Genomic DNA, 15,134 nt, shown 5'->3' with positions numbered 1-15,134 from the left:
TGCAGAGTCTCTGTCTCAGTGGGGCTGAGTGCACGGGGGAGGTGGCCGTGAACAGAGAGAAATAGAGCATCCAAGGTGAGACTCTGGCTGCGAACTTGAGCTTCGAACATCACTCTGCTGGGTCTCTGTTACCTCATGGTCGTTTTACTAAATGACAAGGATACAGTAAGGATTAAAAGATGAGACATACACGGAATAGGTGCCCGTCAGATAATAGCAATTAATATGCTGGAAAAAGCAAATATACTTCAGGGAAAAATAAAACAGTGCCGCCTCTTGTGATGTTGGCATTCATCAAGTGGTTTTGGACCTAGCGAGTGCCAGGTGCTGTGCCGTGTGCTGGAGCTACCACAGTGAGCAGCACCGATTCGCCTCCACCCTCGTGGGGTGCAGGGTGCCCGCCGTGTGTGCGGAGAGGGAATGGCTGTGGCGGACGGGGGCCCATGCAGCTGGTCCCAGGCCATCCCTCCTTTCTCCCGCCAGGTTGAACCGGCCTCTGACCCTCTCAGAGAAGATCGTGTATGGACACCTGGATGACCCGGCCCACCAGGAGATCGAGCGAGGCAAGACCTACCTGCGGCTGCGGCCTGACCGCGTGGCCATGCAGGATGCCACAGCCCAGATGGCCATGTTGCAGTTCATCAGCAGTGGACTGCCCAAGGTGGCTGTGCCGTCCACCATCCACTGTGACCATCTGATCGAGGCCCAGCTCGGGGGTGAGAAAGACCTGCGTCGGGCCAAGGTGAGCTGAAGGTAGTGTGGGAGGGGCGTGGAGGGGGCCAGTGGATGTGACATGGGATGAGAGACAAAACCCTTGAACTAGGGCATTACCCCCAAATTCTAATGGACTCTTTGGTTTAGTTTTTTTTTTTTTTAATTTATTTTTGCTCTCTTCTACTTTGAAAAATACCATTTGCCCTTTGTGAAGCTGTTAGAAAATACTGAGAAAACCTAAAGAAAACAAAAATCATCCTTAATCTTACCATCATAAAGGTATTCTTTTCAGGTCCTTTTCCTGTAATAAAACAGAATACTTTATAAGAAAAGTGATGCAGATGTCGGGTTCTGATACCTATCGCCACTTGCTCTGGAGAAGGGACTTTTTAGTTCCCGTGCTGCCACCATCACATGTGATCACTCGTGCTCTCGCCTGGCCCCTGGGGACCTTATCAGGGAGGGAGGCGAATAGTGTCGCTGTTGGTAAATTTGAGGCGGCCAAGGCGCGTGCATCAAGTCCCACACCTGCATGGGGGCGAGGTTAGGACCAGACCCTTATCCCTTCTCCCAGTCAGGGCCCTCTCTTACTGACTGACCCGCTTTGTGGGCTTTCTTCTGTGAGTTTCACTTAACAAGGTAGAAGGGGCTGGATGCCACACTGAAGAGTTTTCCCCTTGGATTCCTCTCACTCTTATGAAACCAAATTTGTGCTCCTTCCTCCAGGCTCTACTTGTGGTGCCTTTGTGTGTGTCTACTCTTGGCAGTAGCAGGTCTCCCCCAGCTCTGGGCCTCCACCCTCCCCACCCCCTCCCCGTCCCTCGCAATGGAAGTGGGCACTGCTCTTGGGGGGCCATTGGCAGGAGCTGAATGCTGGCAGGGCTGCAGCCCGGCTGGGCATAGAGCAGAGCATGCAATTGAAAGTGCTTCGGCTCCCAGGGTCAGCATGGCTCAGAGAGCCTCTCAGACCCATGGGAAACGCTCAGGGCAGCTTTCCCATTCAAGCCCCTTCTTCCTACCTTGGCCTGCTCGTTTGTGTCCTGGTGGGACAGCGGCTCCACTCAGCTGAAAGAGCCCAGCTTTCTGTCTGGTGGTTTCCATGTTAGCAGCAGCGGCGGTGGTAACTGGTAACATTACAGGGGATCCTTCAGTGCTGGGAACTGGGTCCTCTTCAGCCCTAGGGGTGAATGACTGCCTGCAGCAGGGCCACCACCTTCAGGGTCTGGCCCTCCCCTTACTTTATAGTTTTAAAATCTACCTTCTGGAGATGAGATTCACAAAATCATAGGATTTCAGGACCCATTCCCTCATTTATTTAACAAATGTTCATTGAACATTAATTATGTGCCAGGCACTGTGCTAGGTGCTGGGACTCAGTGTGAACATGACAGACAGGGGCTCTGCCTTCTGCCCTCATGGATCTTAGAGTCCAGTAGGGAGACAGAAGCTAAAGAATCGCACAAATTGGTAACTGCCAATTTGGGAGAGTGTGGAACGCTGGAAGTATAAGAAAGATGTCTGATTTAGACTTCGTTGGGGAAAGGACAGCCTCTTTTGAGGATGTAACATGTAAGCTGAGATGTGAACAGATAAGCAAGAACGTTCTAGACAGAACAGATGACCTAAAGACCTTGAGGAGGAAGAAACCTGGTACTTTTGTGGAGCTGGAAGGGGGCCTGTGGGCCTGGAACTCTGAGGTGGGTGGGGGCAGGTGCAGGCAGGGCCTTGAGGACTGTGGGCGCCCTCCTAGGAGTCGCTGAGGGGTTTACACAGGAGAGGGATATGGTCAGATTTACATGTATTTGTAAGGGGTCCCTCTGGTTGGAGCTCAGAGAGGCAGAGTGACCTGTCCAGGGTCATACAGACCACCAGAGAAGTATCTAGGCTGAGTTCTGGTCGAGACTCTGCCACACCACTCTGGCCGCCGCGCTGCCTCTCTTCCCACACGCAGACACACGAGCAAATGCACACACAACCAGCTGCCTCCTGCCCTCAGTACCAGTTTTACAATTGGTGACTGATTTATAAACGAAAAACCCAGTATATTATTAATCAGAAAGAGACTGCCTTGGATACCTAAGTTCTTGTCTGCCGTTCTTTTACTTGGGGGAACTACACGGGCCCTCAGAAGGATGCATGGTTGGTGTGGAGTTTAAATGAAGGGGGCTGCACGGTATTGAGAGTGTTTTATGGAGGGCCCAGCGGAATCCACAGTGAGTCCTTCCTCTGTCTTGGAGCGCGGCTGTCCCACACCCAGAGGCTAGCAGGTCTCTATTCCTACTTCCTCCTTTGCAGCTCTGTGCTGTCTGCTATGGTCCCATCCCTTTAGTCCCTGGGGTCTCACCTATCCAGGGACATGCCATGTCTTCCAGATAAACTCTGGCCTACATCCGTGTGGTGGGAAGCCTTTCCTTCCCCCCGAGGAAGTTGTCTCTGAATTATAGGTATAGTGGGTACCATCCTGTTTTTTGTTTTGTTTGTTCAGAGCATGGTCCATTTCACGGTCTTTCATTTGGGGCCCATCAAACATATTACCCAGTGTTGAGCACCTACCGTATGCCAGACAGTGGTCTAGGTGTTCTGAGATGTAGTCTCTGTAAGGGAGGTAGCCTTATTTCTATTACAACGTAGCCCTCAGCTCTGTGGTTGGACAGGCCTGGGTTCAAACACTGGCTCCTCTGTTTAACCCTGGGATCTCCAGCAAGTTATTTCACCTCTGAGTTTCTGTTTTTGCATCTGTAAAATGGGTTTGGTGACATACTTCCCCTGAGTTGTGAGGATGTTTAGCGTGGTGCCATTTCTGTAGTGGACATTCAGTAAATGTCAGCCAGGATTGCAAATGAGGCATCCGAGGCGCCAGTGGAGAAACAACACCCAACATGAGGCGTGGTGGGACCGGGCTGTCCACTCTGTCCCACTGCTTCCCTTTGAGAGTTCCCCTCCCCCACACCATGTCCCAGTTAGTCCTGTAGTCCCATGCTTACCCCTCACTGCTGGCCTTGGCTGAGGACTTGAGTGCCAGAGGGACCCTTCTACAAATAAGGAAACTGAGACCCAGGGCAGGGAAGGGATTTGTTTTGGACCCACTCCCTGGCCAGGTGTCACAGAACTGGGCTTTGTCTCTGTTCCCTGCTCTCTCTCCTGGGCCTGCCAGCTGAGACTATGGGCCAGCGTCCAAGCCCTTTTGGAATTATTTGTAGACGGCCTCCAGGAGAGGGCCTGTCTTCACAGTGCCAGCATTTCAGAGTCAGAGGGGAGGGGTGGGGGAGGGGGGAAGGCATGAGCAAACTGTGTTACTAATGACCTGGTTATTGATTTGTCTCCATAGGACATAAACCAGGAAGTGTATAATTTCCTGGCATCTGCAGGTGCCAAGTACGGCGTGGGCTTCTGGAGGCCTGGCTCTGGAATCATTCACCAGGTAAAGCAGGGCCTGGCCTGCCTTTGTGGGTGGGCAGGGGAGCGGGCTGCCCTTAGGGAACCAGGGAGCACCTCCAGGCCTGTGGGAGCCCGGGGCTCAGGCAGGCAATTGGGTGACATTTTCATCAGCCCTTAGACTCCTCCGCCTTCATTTTAAATTTAATTTTCTGTTTTCAAAATTAATTAATTAATTATTTTTTGGCCGAGTTGGGTCTTCATTGCTGCACTCAGGCTTTCTCTAGTTGTGGCGAGCGGGGCTACTCTTCATTGCAGTGCGCGGGTTTCTCATTGCGGTGGCTTCTCTTGTTGCGGAGCATGGGCTCTAGGCATGCGGGCTTCAGTAGTTATGGCGTGCAGGCTCAGTAGTTGTGGCGCACAGGCTTAGTTGGTCCGCAGCATGTGGGATCTTCCCAGACCAGGGCTCGAATCCATGTCCCCTGCAGTTGGCAGGCGGATTCTTAACCACTGTGCCACCAGGGAAGTCCCTAAAATTAATTTTCACTGTGTCAAGTTATACAGTCTCACTCTCCGTGTGAGAAATTAAAATAGTCCCTTCTGACCAGCTTTTTAAGGTTGACATGTTTTGTGCTACACCTTCTTCTAAGCATTATAGTATTGGATTGTTTTTTTGTTTTGCTTTTTTCCACAAGCATTATACCTTGTTGTGTGGATAGCTAGCACTTGATGAGCATATTCCGTGTGCCAGGCACTCCGCAGATGGTAACCTACTGGGTGCTCGCCGTGACCCTGTGAGATTGGCGGTTTTATTGTCCCCACCTTACAGATGAGGAAACAGGCATGGAGAAGTTAATCTCCTTGCCCAGGGGCACCCAGTTGGCCGATTGTGGGGCCAGGCTTTGCATCCAGGCGGCCTGGCCCTGGAGCCAGTGCTCCACACTGCTGTGCTGCGTCACGGCCTCCCATCACACCGGGAGCTCTTCCCCTCTCAGTGCACAGAGTGCTCCTCGGAGCCTTTTGGCCCATTGTGGGTGTCCTGGAGGATGGAGGGGCCAAAGGTCACATGGCCACATCAGTCAGGAGTTCTCCTGTGGTCTCCCAAGGATGGATTTTCTCTTGATAGGCAGTTCTGTCGCGCGTGTGTGTGTGTGTGTGTGTGTGTGTGTGTGTGTGTGTTTCTGGGGAGATAGGTGATTAGCTTTCATCAAAGGTGTCTGTTCAGGGCTTCTGACTGGTTTGTGGGGTGTGTGCTGGTTTGTGTCCATTTGCCATCCATCCTGTATGTGAAACCTGCCTCTTTGTACCTTCTCAAGGTGACCTTTCTCCCCACCTCCATCCCAGGGCTCACTTCCAGGCCTTCCTTCAAGATGAGCTGAGTCAGGTTGTAATCCGACCCTGCATGGGTTCCCAGCACTGCCCCACTCTGAAACCAGAGCCACAGATCACTGCTCTGCCCTTTCAAACCATCGCCCTTGCCAGGAAGGGGCTCCCCGGGTATGGCATGTCACACTGGTCTGCAGGGGCCAGAGAGCCTCTCTCAGCAGCAGGGCGAGGGAGTCAGGTGGACCCAACCTTGGTCTTTTGTCGTCAAGGGGACCCCAATCCAAGTGACCTCCATTCACCTTAGTACAAATGCTGAGGCCGTTTTGGCAGCTTCTGGGCCAAAGTTTGGGGTCGTGAGTGATGGCAGCTCACACCTGCCAGTGGCCACCAGCTAAGTGTATACAGCCTGATATCTTTCTTTAGAAAGAAAGTTCCCAGGAATCATGTGATCTCTGTGCAGCTTTTCTTTCCTCTCCCCCTTGACAGTAGGCAGCTTTAATCTGCCATGTCCAGATTACATCTTAATCCCTTTCCCTCTGCCTTGAGTCCCTTGGCAGACCCTTCCTCCTCCACAGTTCTGCTTTCTGGTCACCTTTGTGAAGTCCTGGCCCTCCGGTGCCCAGCATTGGGGATCTTGTGATCCTGTGTGGGACCCTTCACATTATGGCCACAGTGTATGCTGAGTGTGCCCTGTGGGGACAGGGACTATGGCTTATTTATTCCTGTCTAGCTCTGGGCCTGGCGCCAGGTCAGTATAGAATAGATCCTCAGTGTACATGTGTCATGCAGGTAGATGGCTGAATTTCTAGTTTTATGTTCTAGATGTTAGTCCAGCCTAAAAATACACTTCTCCACCACACCCCTGTCTGCCTAACCGTATGCAGCCGACCACTGAGGTCACTGTCACAACCAGCTTCTTTGTGATGCTTTCTGCAGTCCTCGGGTCTGTGCTGACCACTCCCTTTTGGACATGGACCACACTGGCAGTCTACATGGTGTGACCACACTGAATTCTGTGTGTCTGGTCTTCATGGATCAGACTTTTACAACCTTGAGGAGCTTTAGAGATTAACTAGTTTTAAATCTTTGTATGTGGCCAAGGAAAAGGAGGGCTGGAGAAATGAAGCAGTTAAACGGCGTTCTCTCCAACAGTTGTTTTTTGTTAGGGATTTCTTCTGTGTTGGCCTATTCTCCCAGCCAGCTGCCTCGTTTCTGGAGAAGGAACCAGGTCTTCTAACTTTCTGTGTTCCCAAGAGGCGAGACCCCTGGACCCTTGCTGAGTCTGCTGAGCAGATGCCTAGCCTGAGGCAGAGGCCCTGGGGTTTCTGTAATATTCTGGGGAGACTACGCACCATTCTGTCAGTCCTGACAGTTCATAGAGCCTTTCGCATCTCTGATCTCATTTATCCTCCCCAACATTCTTATGTGTGTGTTGGGCCATAATTGCCTCTGGCAGCAAGCAACAGAACCTCAGGTGAAGGATCTTGCTGCAAAATAATAAATAAAAATAATGCCTCTCTCAGACATTATTACAGCTTGACGGACATGTTCCTATCAAGTGCTCACAATGATCCAGTGAGGGGGGCACTGTTATCAGCTACTTTTTACAGATGGGAAGCTGAGGCTTGGAGGGGTGAAGTGACTACCGGTAGGCGGTGCGGCCACACCGCAGACCCAGGCGTGGCCTTTGGCTGCAGTTTCTTCAAGCAGCCCCGCTGCAGCCTCAGCGTGTCCAGCACCTCAGCTGTCAGGATGGTGGGCGGGGCTGCACTGGGGGAGCTGCCCCCGTAGCTCCTTTAAATATCCTGGGGAGAAATGCTCACCGCCAGCTCCTAGCTCCCAGCTAGGAGGAGTGCCTCGACGAAGGGAACACTGAACTCGGAGAGGTAGTGCGGCAAGTCATCCTCTTCCTTAAGCAAGTCACTTCTGTTCTCAGAGCCACCTCCAGGCCACTGAGGCTAGGGAGGCGTTGTTTATACTTCTTTTTAGTTCAGTGGTGGAAAAACTCCTGGCCTGTGCTCCCGTAGGATTCCCGGTACTTCCTTGTGGGTGCTGGAGCCAGGCCATGAAAGATTGTCTGCCCTGTTGAGAAGCCAGATAAGCACACTCCCTGTGTCCACCATGTGAGGCAGTGGGTGTTGTAGGGGAACACCTTTCAGGGGTCAGCACTTGTCCCCAGGCCTGTCACACGACACACTCTGGTACCTAGTTCATCTGGTTCTCGCCACAATCCTGGGGTCGAGGTGGTGTGGCCGTTCTTAACAAATGAGGAAACTGAGGTGCAGAGAGGCACTGACAAGCCCAAGTCATACAGTCAGGAACTGTCAGAGCAGTTTGTGAGCCCAGGCCGCCGGTCTCCCAGGTCTCTGGCTCGTCCAGGCCACACTGGAGAGGCCCCATCCTGGAGGGGTGCCTGGGAATGGCCCAGTGGCCCAGTGTCGGTAGGGGGCAGTTTTGCAGACCCCTTTGGAGCCCTACCTCCATTCTCTCCTGAGGGCTTTTAAGCTTAAGATCTTGGATTCTTTTTCAGATCATTCTGGAAAACTATGCATACCCTGGGGTTCTTCTCATTGGCACTGATTCCCACACCCCCAATGGTGGTGGCCTGGGGGGCATCTGCATTGGAGTTGGGGGCGCTGATGCAGTGGACGTCATGGCTGGGATCCCCTGGGAGCTGAAGTGCCCCAAGGTGAGGGGTAGGGAAGGGCTCATTTCGGGGTGACAGCAGAGGGGTGGTTGGCGGGGGTGAATGGGAGATGTGGGACCCGAAAAGGATGAGAGAATAGGTCAGGCTCAGATCTCTTTGGGAAGGAGGCAGGGATAAATAAGCTGAATTCCAGCAGGTAGATTCCTGGTTGGAACATGGCACATGATACACAGGCCTGTAACTGCTTCCTTGCCCCACCTACTCAGGTGATCGGTGTGAAGCTGACAGGCTCACTCTCCGGTTGGACCTCACCCAAAGATGTGATCCTAAAGGTGGCGGGCATCCTCACAGTAAAAGGCGGCACGGGCGCGATTGTGGAGTACCACGGGCCTGGCATAGACTCCATCTCCTGCACTGGTGAGGAGGGCGGCCACGTGACATGGCTCTCAGCCTGTGCTGGGCCCAATGGGGCCTGTAGTTGAGCCGTAGAAGCAGTGAATGGCCTTCCCCTGAGGATCTGTCCAGTCAATTTGGGGACTTGGGATGGACACTTAGAGGTCGAGGGGAGACCTCACTGTCTAGTCCAGGTCCCTCATTAAACGGGAGACTGGGGCCCCTCAAGGACGACAGGTAACTTCCCTTAGGGGCTGAGCCAACTTGGCTGTGGCCCTGGGCTGCCTTGGGTGATCCAGAAGAAGAACCTACAGAGGGTGGAGGTGGTGGTGGGAAGGGGAATCAGAGTCAGGGCTTCTGTCTCAAAGCAGCCGCATTCTCACATCTTCCCTTGGCTGGAGTTGGAACCTCACTCTGTTCCTTTGGATTAGAGACCGTCACTTGCTAGTCTCCAAGACCAGGTGGGAGCCAGCCCCTTCCTACTCATCACTCCTGGTGATCTGGCCCCAATGCCTGGGCCCTCAGAAATCCAGGTAGACTTGGAATGAACCTTAGAGATGGTTCAGTCCAGACTTCCCTAGGGGCCTCCCTCAGCTCCACAGCAGCCCCACAGAGCTACAGTTCAGCTGGCCCTTGTGTCCCTCCAGTGATGTGGGGCTCATTCTTATAAGTAGCCCTTACTACTGTTGGACAGCTCAGTTAGGAAGTTGGCAACAAGCCCAGACCCATGTCCCAGCAACCCCATGAGGCTGCAGTCCTGATAGCAGTCAGGGCATCTGTAGCCTTTCTAGTTCTGTGGGCGGTCTGTGGTCCAGGCAGTGGACGTCATTCCAGTCTTATTGCTGGAAAACTGTGGACCCAGAAACATTTCCACCGTGTTGTAGCTGAAACAGTGCAGGCCTGCACACCAGGCAGTCAGACCGAGACCTTCAGGCCATGCTGCATTTGCTCTGTGGCATGACCTTGGGCCTCTCTGAGCCAGTTCCCTCGCCTGCAGATGGACACAGTAACAACTGGGTGGTCTGGCCAGGTCAGCGTTCATTACATGGGGGCTGTCTAGTCTGCTGAGCGGGACAGCCAGGCCTAGAACTGGAACTTGGCTTGCAGGAGCTGAATCTTGTATCCCCTTCACTCTACCCAGCAGCCACCCTGAGAACCGGGACACCGAGCTCTGGCCCCGTGGCCTCTCTTCACTGGGCCTCATTTTAACCCTGGGCCACAGAGGCAGTGAGAGTGAGGGAAGAAATGATGCCAGCTCCCTGGTGTGAAGACGTGTGTGCACCTCTAGCAGGTGTGGGGGACCCTCGCCTAGCTGCACAGCCAGCCCCTTGGGCTCTGTTTCTCTACAGGCATGGCGACAATCTGCAACATGGGTGCAGAAATTGGGGCCACCACTTCGGTGTTTCCTTACAACCACAGGATGAAGAAGTACCTGAGCAAGACAGGCCGGGCAGGTGAGCCAGTGGGCGTCCTAAGTCCTAAGCCTGGTGTCTCCGGACTGGCTTCAGAGGCTCTGAGAAGCCTCTAACGGTCTGTGAGAGGTTATGTGTGTTACTGTTCCTGAGTGGGGTGTCTGTAGCTCTCATCAGCTTCTCAGTGGGTCTGGCATCTAAGTGTGAGATATCCCTGCCTCAGGATTGGAATTTAGTTTCCCCTGAAAGGGTTTCTGCATTCCGGTTCTTCTTGGTCTGGTCCCTGGTGCCCTCTGTGGGAGGCTCTGGAAATGACATGGATCTGCTTCTGTTTGTAATTCCTGCCCTGGCAGGGGGAGGAGGATAAAGGTCTGGAACAAGAACCACTTTGTAGGCCTCCCTCAGCAACTTCCCTGAGGTTCTAGTTTGGCTTCTTTGAAACCCAGAGTGGGAAATGGGTCCTGGGGGAGGAATTGTTGGAGCCTCTGAAGGGAGGTGAGCGAGGGTGATTGGTGGAGCCAGAGGCCAGGGGCCTGGGGGGGAGTTTGTCACTTTGTTCCCAAGCTCTCCGCACACAGAGTCCTACCAGAAAGGCCCTTCCCTCGCTTTTATTATCAAGTAACTTCTTCTCCTTCTTTAAAAACTCAGTGCTTCTCATCTCCAGGAAGCCTTCCCTGACTCTGAGCCTCAGTCACTACTTCTCCCCTGTGTCCCCGTGTTCCTGCGTGCCTCTGTTGTATTATGTTGTGACTTCCGGCTCACTGATAGCTCCTTCGCTAGACGTGAGCTCCTCGAGGGCAGGAGCTGTGTCCTGTGCTGTTTGTTTTGTTCCTTTGTTTGCCCAGTCAGTGTCCAGGGCCTGGTGTTTGACAGGTGCCTGGTAGCTGGTTCATATGGATGGATGGGTGGGCGGGTGGATGGATGCATGGATGGATGGATGGATGCGCAGGTGGATGGATGGATGGATGGAGTCTCATGGCCAATTTCTGTTTTACATGCTTCAGTCTCCCTCCCTTGTTGATTTCAGACATTGCCAACCTTGCTGATGAATTCAAGGATCACTTGGTACCTGACCCTGGCTGCCATTATGACCAACTGATAGAAATTAACCTCAGCGAGGTGAGGAAGGGAGTTGGTTCCAGGAGTTTCTGAGGGTGGGGGGTTCAGGCCCCATCTGGGGACTTCTGGTGGGCCCTGGGGAGAGCCAGAGCAGGTCCCTGGCTGCACACCCAGCAGGGCTCTTGGGCTTTTGGTTCCCCAGTGTCCCTGCAAACTGCTGCCTGAATCAATGGGGTGGGAGGGGCAGCAGGAAGGCTGTATGGCCAAGGGGAGAGTGGAGGTGGCTACTGCTGGTGATTCAGAAACGTTCAGTTGGCCCCCACCTCAGCTTTAGGAGAAGCCAGGATTTTGCCCTAGAGTTGTGAGAGTTCAGAGGGCAAAGCCCAAGATTCCCAAGCCTGAGCCTGGCACCCTGAGACCTGTAGGCCAGGGTGGCGTTTGGAAGGCCAGAGAAAGGGCAGTCTGGAGGAGCAGAAGCAGCAGAGCACAGCAGCCAAGGGTTTAGGCCCTGAAGCCAACCTGCATGAGTTCACATCTTGATTCTGCCACTTAAGCCTGCGACCTTGGGCAAGTTAATCAAGCACTGTGGGCCTCACTTCACAGTGTACCCAAGGCAGTCATGGGAACTGAATGAGCTAATCCGTGTAATAACAGTTGCTGACATTTACTGAGTGCTTACTGTGTGCCAGGCACTTCGTTAAGTGCTTCACGTTGATTGATAAGTATCGTCACACGTAAAGCATCTGGCTGTAAGATTCCAGAAGCACCATAGTATGGGAGGTAATGGGCTTAGGAAGCTGGCAACCTTGATTCATCCCATGCCTCTGCTATCGCCGAGCTATGTGACCTTGGGCAAAGTAGGCGCTCTGCCGTCTGCAGGCTGGAGATGACGAGCCGTGCGGGGTTGGAGAGATCCCAGGAGCTGCGGCACGTACAGTGCCTGTTGCTCTGGCATTTCCTGGGTAGAGCCGTGAGAACAGTAGTTGGCCTCCCAGGCCCACCGTGACTTGGTGAGCGGGAGTGAGGCCGCCTCTGAAGAAGAGAGGCTGTCCACGCGCCAAGCTGGGTTCCCTCCCGTGCCTTTTCTTCCTCAGCTGAAGCCGCACATCAATGGGCCCTTCACCCCCGACCTGGCTCACCCTGTGGCAGAAGTGGGCAGTGTGGCAGAGAAGGAGGGGTGGCCCCTGGACATCCGAGTAGGTGAGCCACCCCCGCCCCCTGCCTCAGGGCCAGCGGTCCACCCAGGGCTGTGGGCTGTGGCCTGTGCTTACCGCGGGGCCCTTCCTGAATGGACCAGGCACTTTCTGAAGCAGTTGGTTTTTTTCTTATGGCTTTTTAAAAAATTACTTTTTCTTGGTATAAAAGAAATAGAGGGATTTCCTGATGGTCCAGTGGTTAAGACTTCACCTTCCAGTGCAGAGGGTGCAGGTTCGATCCCTGGTTGGGGAGCTAAGATCCCACCGTGTCTTGCGGCCAAAAAAAAAACAAAACGTAAAACAGAAGCAATATTGTAACAAATTCAGCAAAGACTTCAAAAATGGTCCACATCAAGAAAATCTTCATAGAGTCTGTCATACAGAGTGAAGTAAGTCAGAAAGAGAAAAACAAATACTGTATGCTAACACATATATGTGGAACCTAAAAAAAAAAAAGAAAAAGAAAAGAAAATCTTCAAAAAAAAAAGAAATATATATCAGTGTAGAGAATATTGACAAATAAGAAGTATTTTAAAACACCCCTAATCTCCACCCTCAGCCAGAAGCAGCTCTAGAAGCTCTTTGACAGGATACTGTATTTCTGTGTACATGCACATACTGATGTGTGTAATTTTCTGTTTTACAAACACTTCCTCTCACCAACCATGACGACTGATTTTACTTTACATGCTTTACATATACGGACACACTGGCATGGTATCACCGTTGTCACAGTTTAGTGTGGCTGTGAAGCACATGAACCCAGGTGGCCTGGGTATGAATCTGACTCTGCCACTTCACAGCTGGGTGACTGAGAGCAAATCACTTCACCTCCTGTGCCTCGGTTCCCCAGGTGTAAAATGAGGGTGATACTGTACTTACCCGTTAAAATTGCTGGGAAGTGGGACGAGTTAATGTGTGGTAAGAGCTTTCGGTGGTGCCTGGCATGAAGTGCTATACAATGTGTTCAGCCTTATGAGTTGAAGTAAATAAAAACAAATCTTTGGTAGCTTAAAATTAGAAATTAAATTGCTGAGCTGGTGAGAGAGACTGTCTCTGTCTATAGACAGTGTGATGTCATCCAGTCTTTATTGACTTTCTGAATAACTGATAGACTTTCCTTTTTCTGATTTATTTACTTAATTAATTTACTTTTTTGGCTGTGTTGGGTCTTTGTCGCTGCGTGCGGGCTTTCTCTAGTTGCGGCGAGCAGGGGCTACTCTTCGTTGCGGTGCGTGGGCTTCTCATTGCAGTGGCTTCTCTTATTATGGAGCACGGGCTCTAGGCGCGCGGGCCTTAGTAGTTCTGGCACGCGGGCTTCAGTAGTTGGGGCTTGTGGGCTCTAGTGCAGGCTCAGTAGTTGTGGCGCACGGGCTGTTGCTTCGCAGCATATGGAATCTTCCCGGACCAGGGCTCGATCCCGTGTCCCCTGCGTTGGCAGGCGGATTCTTAACCACTGTGCTACCAGGGAAGCCAGACTTTTTAAAAAGAATTCTTTTTCCCCTGATTATAAACCAACTAGAAAGCCAGAGAATACTACAAAGTATAAGAGAAGAAAATTGGCCTATAGGCCCTCACCCAGCAGCAGTCATGTAAGTGTCTCAGTGTGGGCCTGCTGATGTGCATACACATGCAGACTGTACTACTGTAAGAGTGGCTTGTACTGCTTCCACGCATGTTCAGTGTCGTGTTCACTGGCCTCATCTTCTTCCCTTAAATGGCTGGGTCAAGAGGAGCTTATCCTTTACTCTTAAACAGCTAGGTAGTTTGCTTCCAACGTGTCTCTGTTGGAAGCAGAGTTGGTGAACTCTTGACCAGACCTGGATCATTTGCGGTCAGGTGGAGAGCGCTGGTTACTCTCTCCTCCTGACTCCTGGCCTCACCACCTATGATGCACCAGGTCTGATTGGCAGCTGTACCAACTCCAGCTACGAGGACATGGGGCGTTCAGCTGCTGTGGCCAAGCAGGCACTGGCTCATGGACTCAAGTGCAAGTCCCAGTTCACCATCACGCCAGGCTCTGAGCAGATCCGTGCCACCATTGAGCGGGACGGCTACGTGAGTGCCCACGCATCCCGCCCCTGGCTCCCCCACCCCACTGCTGAGTAACGTGGCTTCAGGGCAGAACAAACCACAGCCTTGTAGGCAGGGGCTGGGACAGGCCCCAGGGTTCCCATCAGCTATTCATCCCTCAGGCTGCTGAACCACCCTTTCCCATCAGCTGCCAGCCTGCCCCTGACAACTCCCTGTCCTCTGTCCCTGCTGCAGGCACAGATCCTGAGGGACGTGGGTGGCATTGTCCTGGCCAATGCCTGTGGCCCCTGCATTGGCCAGTGGGACAGGTGAGAAGCACGATTTTTTTTTTTCTCTCTTTTGCGGTACGCGGGCCTCTCACTGTTGTGGCCTCTCCCGTTGCTGAGCACAGGCTCCGGACGCGCAGGCTCAGCGGGCATGGCTCACGGGCCCAGCCGCTCCGCGGCATGTGGGATCTTCCTGGATCGGGGCACGAATCCGTGTCCCCTGCATCGGGAGGCGGACTCTCAACCACTGCACCACCAGGGAAGCCCCAGAAGCACGATTTTGATAGGACGGCCCTTTATGTCCTGGGGTACAGAGCCCCAGATGTTGAGGGGAGATGTCATTGAAGTGAAAACTCTCAGCCCAAGGCCTCTAGCTTTGGGGCTGTTGCACATTAGAAGACTTTTCCAGGAAGGACTGGAAAGTTGGGCTGGAAGTAAAGAGGAAGAGCCTCCAGCAGCACTGAGTGGCCACCTGGACGAGCCTGGGGTGGCAGGAAGAAGCCAGGGGGCCTCATCGTAATGCACACAGTGGTGACCTCTGATGCAGCCTCTTGAAAGGAAGCAGTGCCCGGGTCAGGAAACTCTGGCCTTGGTCTGGCCTCTGTCTTACGTGTGGTCTCAAGCAAACCTCAGTGATGCCCGAGGTTCCCTCTTGCTCTGTGTGTGTGAGTTCTGGGAGGAGGTGACCCTTTCAGGGTCTTTCCAGTTCCCC

At 52.9% G+C, this 15,134-nt stretch overlaps 1 protein-coding gene across 1 annotated transcript in view; it reads left to right on the top strand.

Annotated features, from left to right (window-relative positions):
- The window catches only part of ACO2 (aconitase 2), a 51,915-nt gene that overhangs the window by 31,826 nt on the left and 4,955 nt on the right, over positions 1-15,134 (top strand). The window contains exons 3-11 of the mRNA XM_033865943.2: positions 484-742; positions 4,043-4,135; positions 7,946-8,104; positions 8,329-8,479; positions 9,805-9,909; positions 10,895-10,986; positions 12,021-12,126; positions 14,023-14,180; positions 14,391-14,464. Coding sequence (XP_033721834.1) covers positions 484-742; positions 4,043-4,135; positions 7,946-8,104; positions 8,329-8,479; positions 9,805-9,909; positions 10,895-10,986; positions 12,021-12,126; positions 14,023-14,180; positions 14,391-14,464 — 1,197 coding nt within the window. The remainder of the gene's footprint in view (positions 1-483; positions 743-4,042; positions 4,136-7,945; positions 8,105-8,328; positions 8,480-9,804; positions 9,910-10,894; positions 10,987-12,020; positions 12,127-14,022; positions 14,181-14,390; positions 14,465-15,134) is intronic.

The sequence above is a fragment of the Tursiops truncatus genome, chromosome 11, assembly GCF_011762595.2.
Source record: "Tursiops truncatus isolate mTurTru1 chromosome 11, mTurTru1.mat.Y, whole genome shotgun sequence".
NCBI lineage: Eukaryota > Metazoa > Chordata > Mammalia > Artiodactyla > Delphinidae > Tursiops > Tursiops truncatus.
This window is presented reverse-complemented; position numbering and strand designations above follow the sequence as displayed.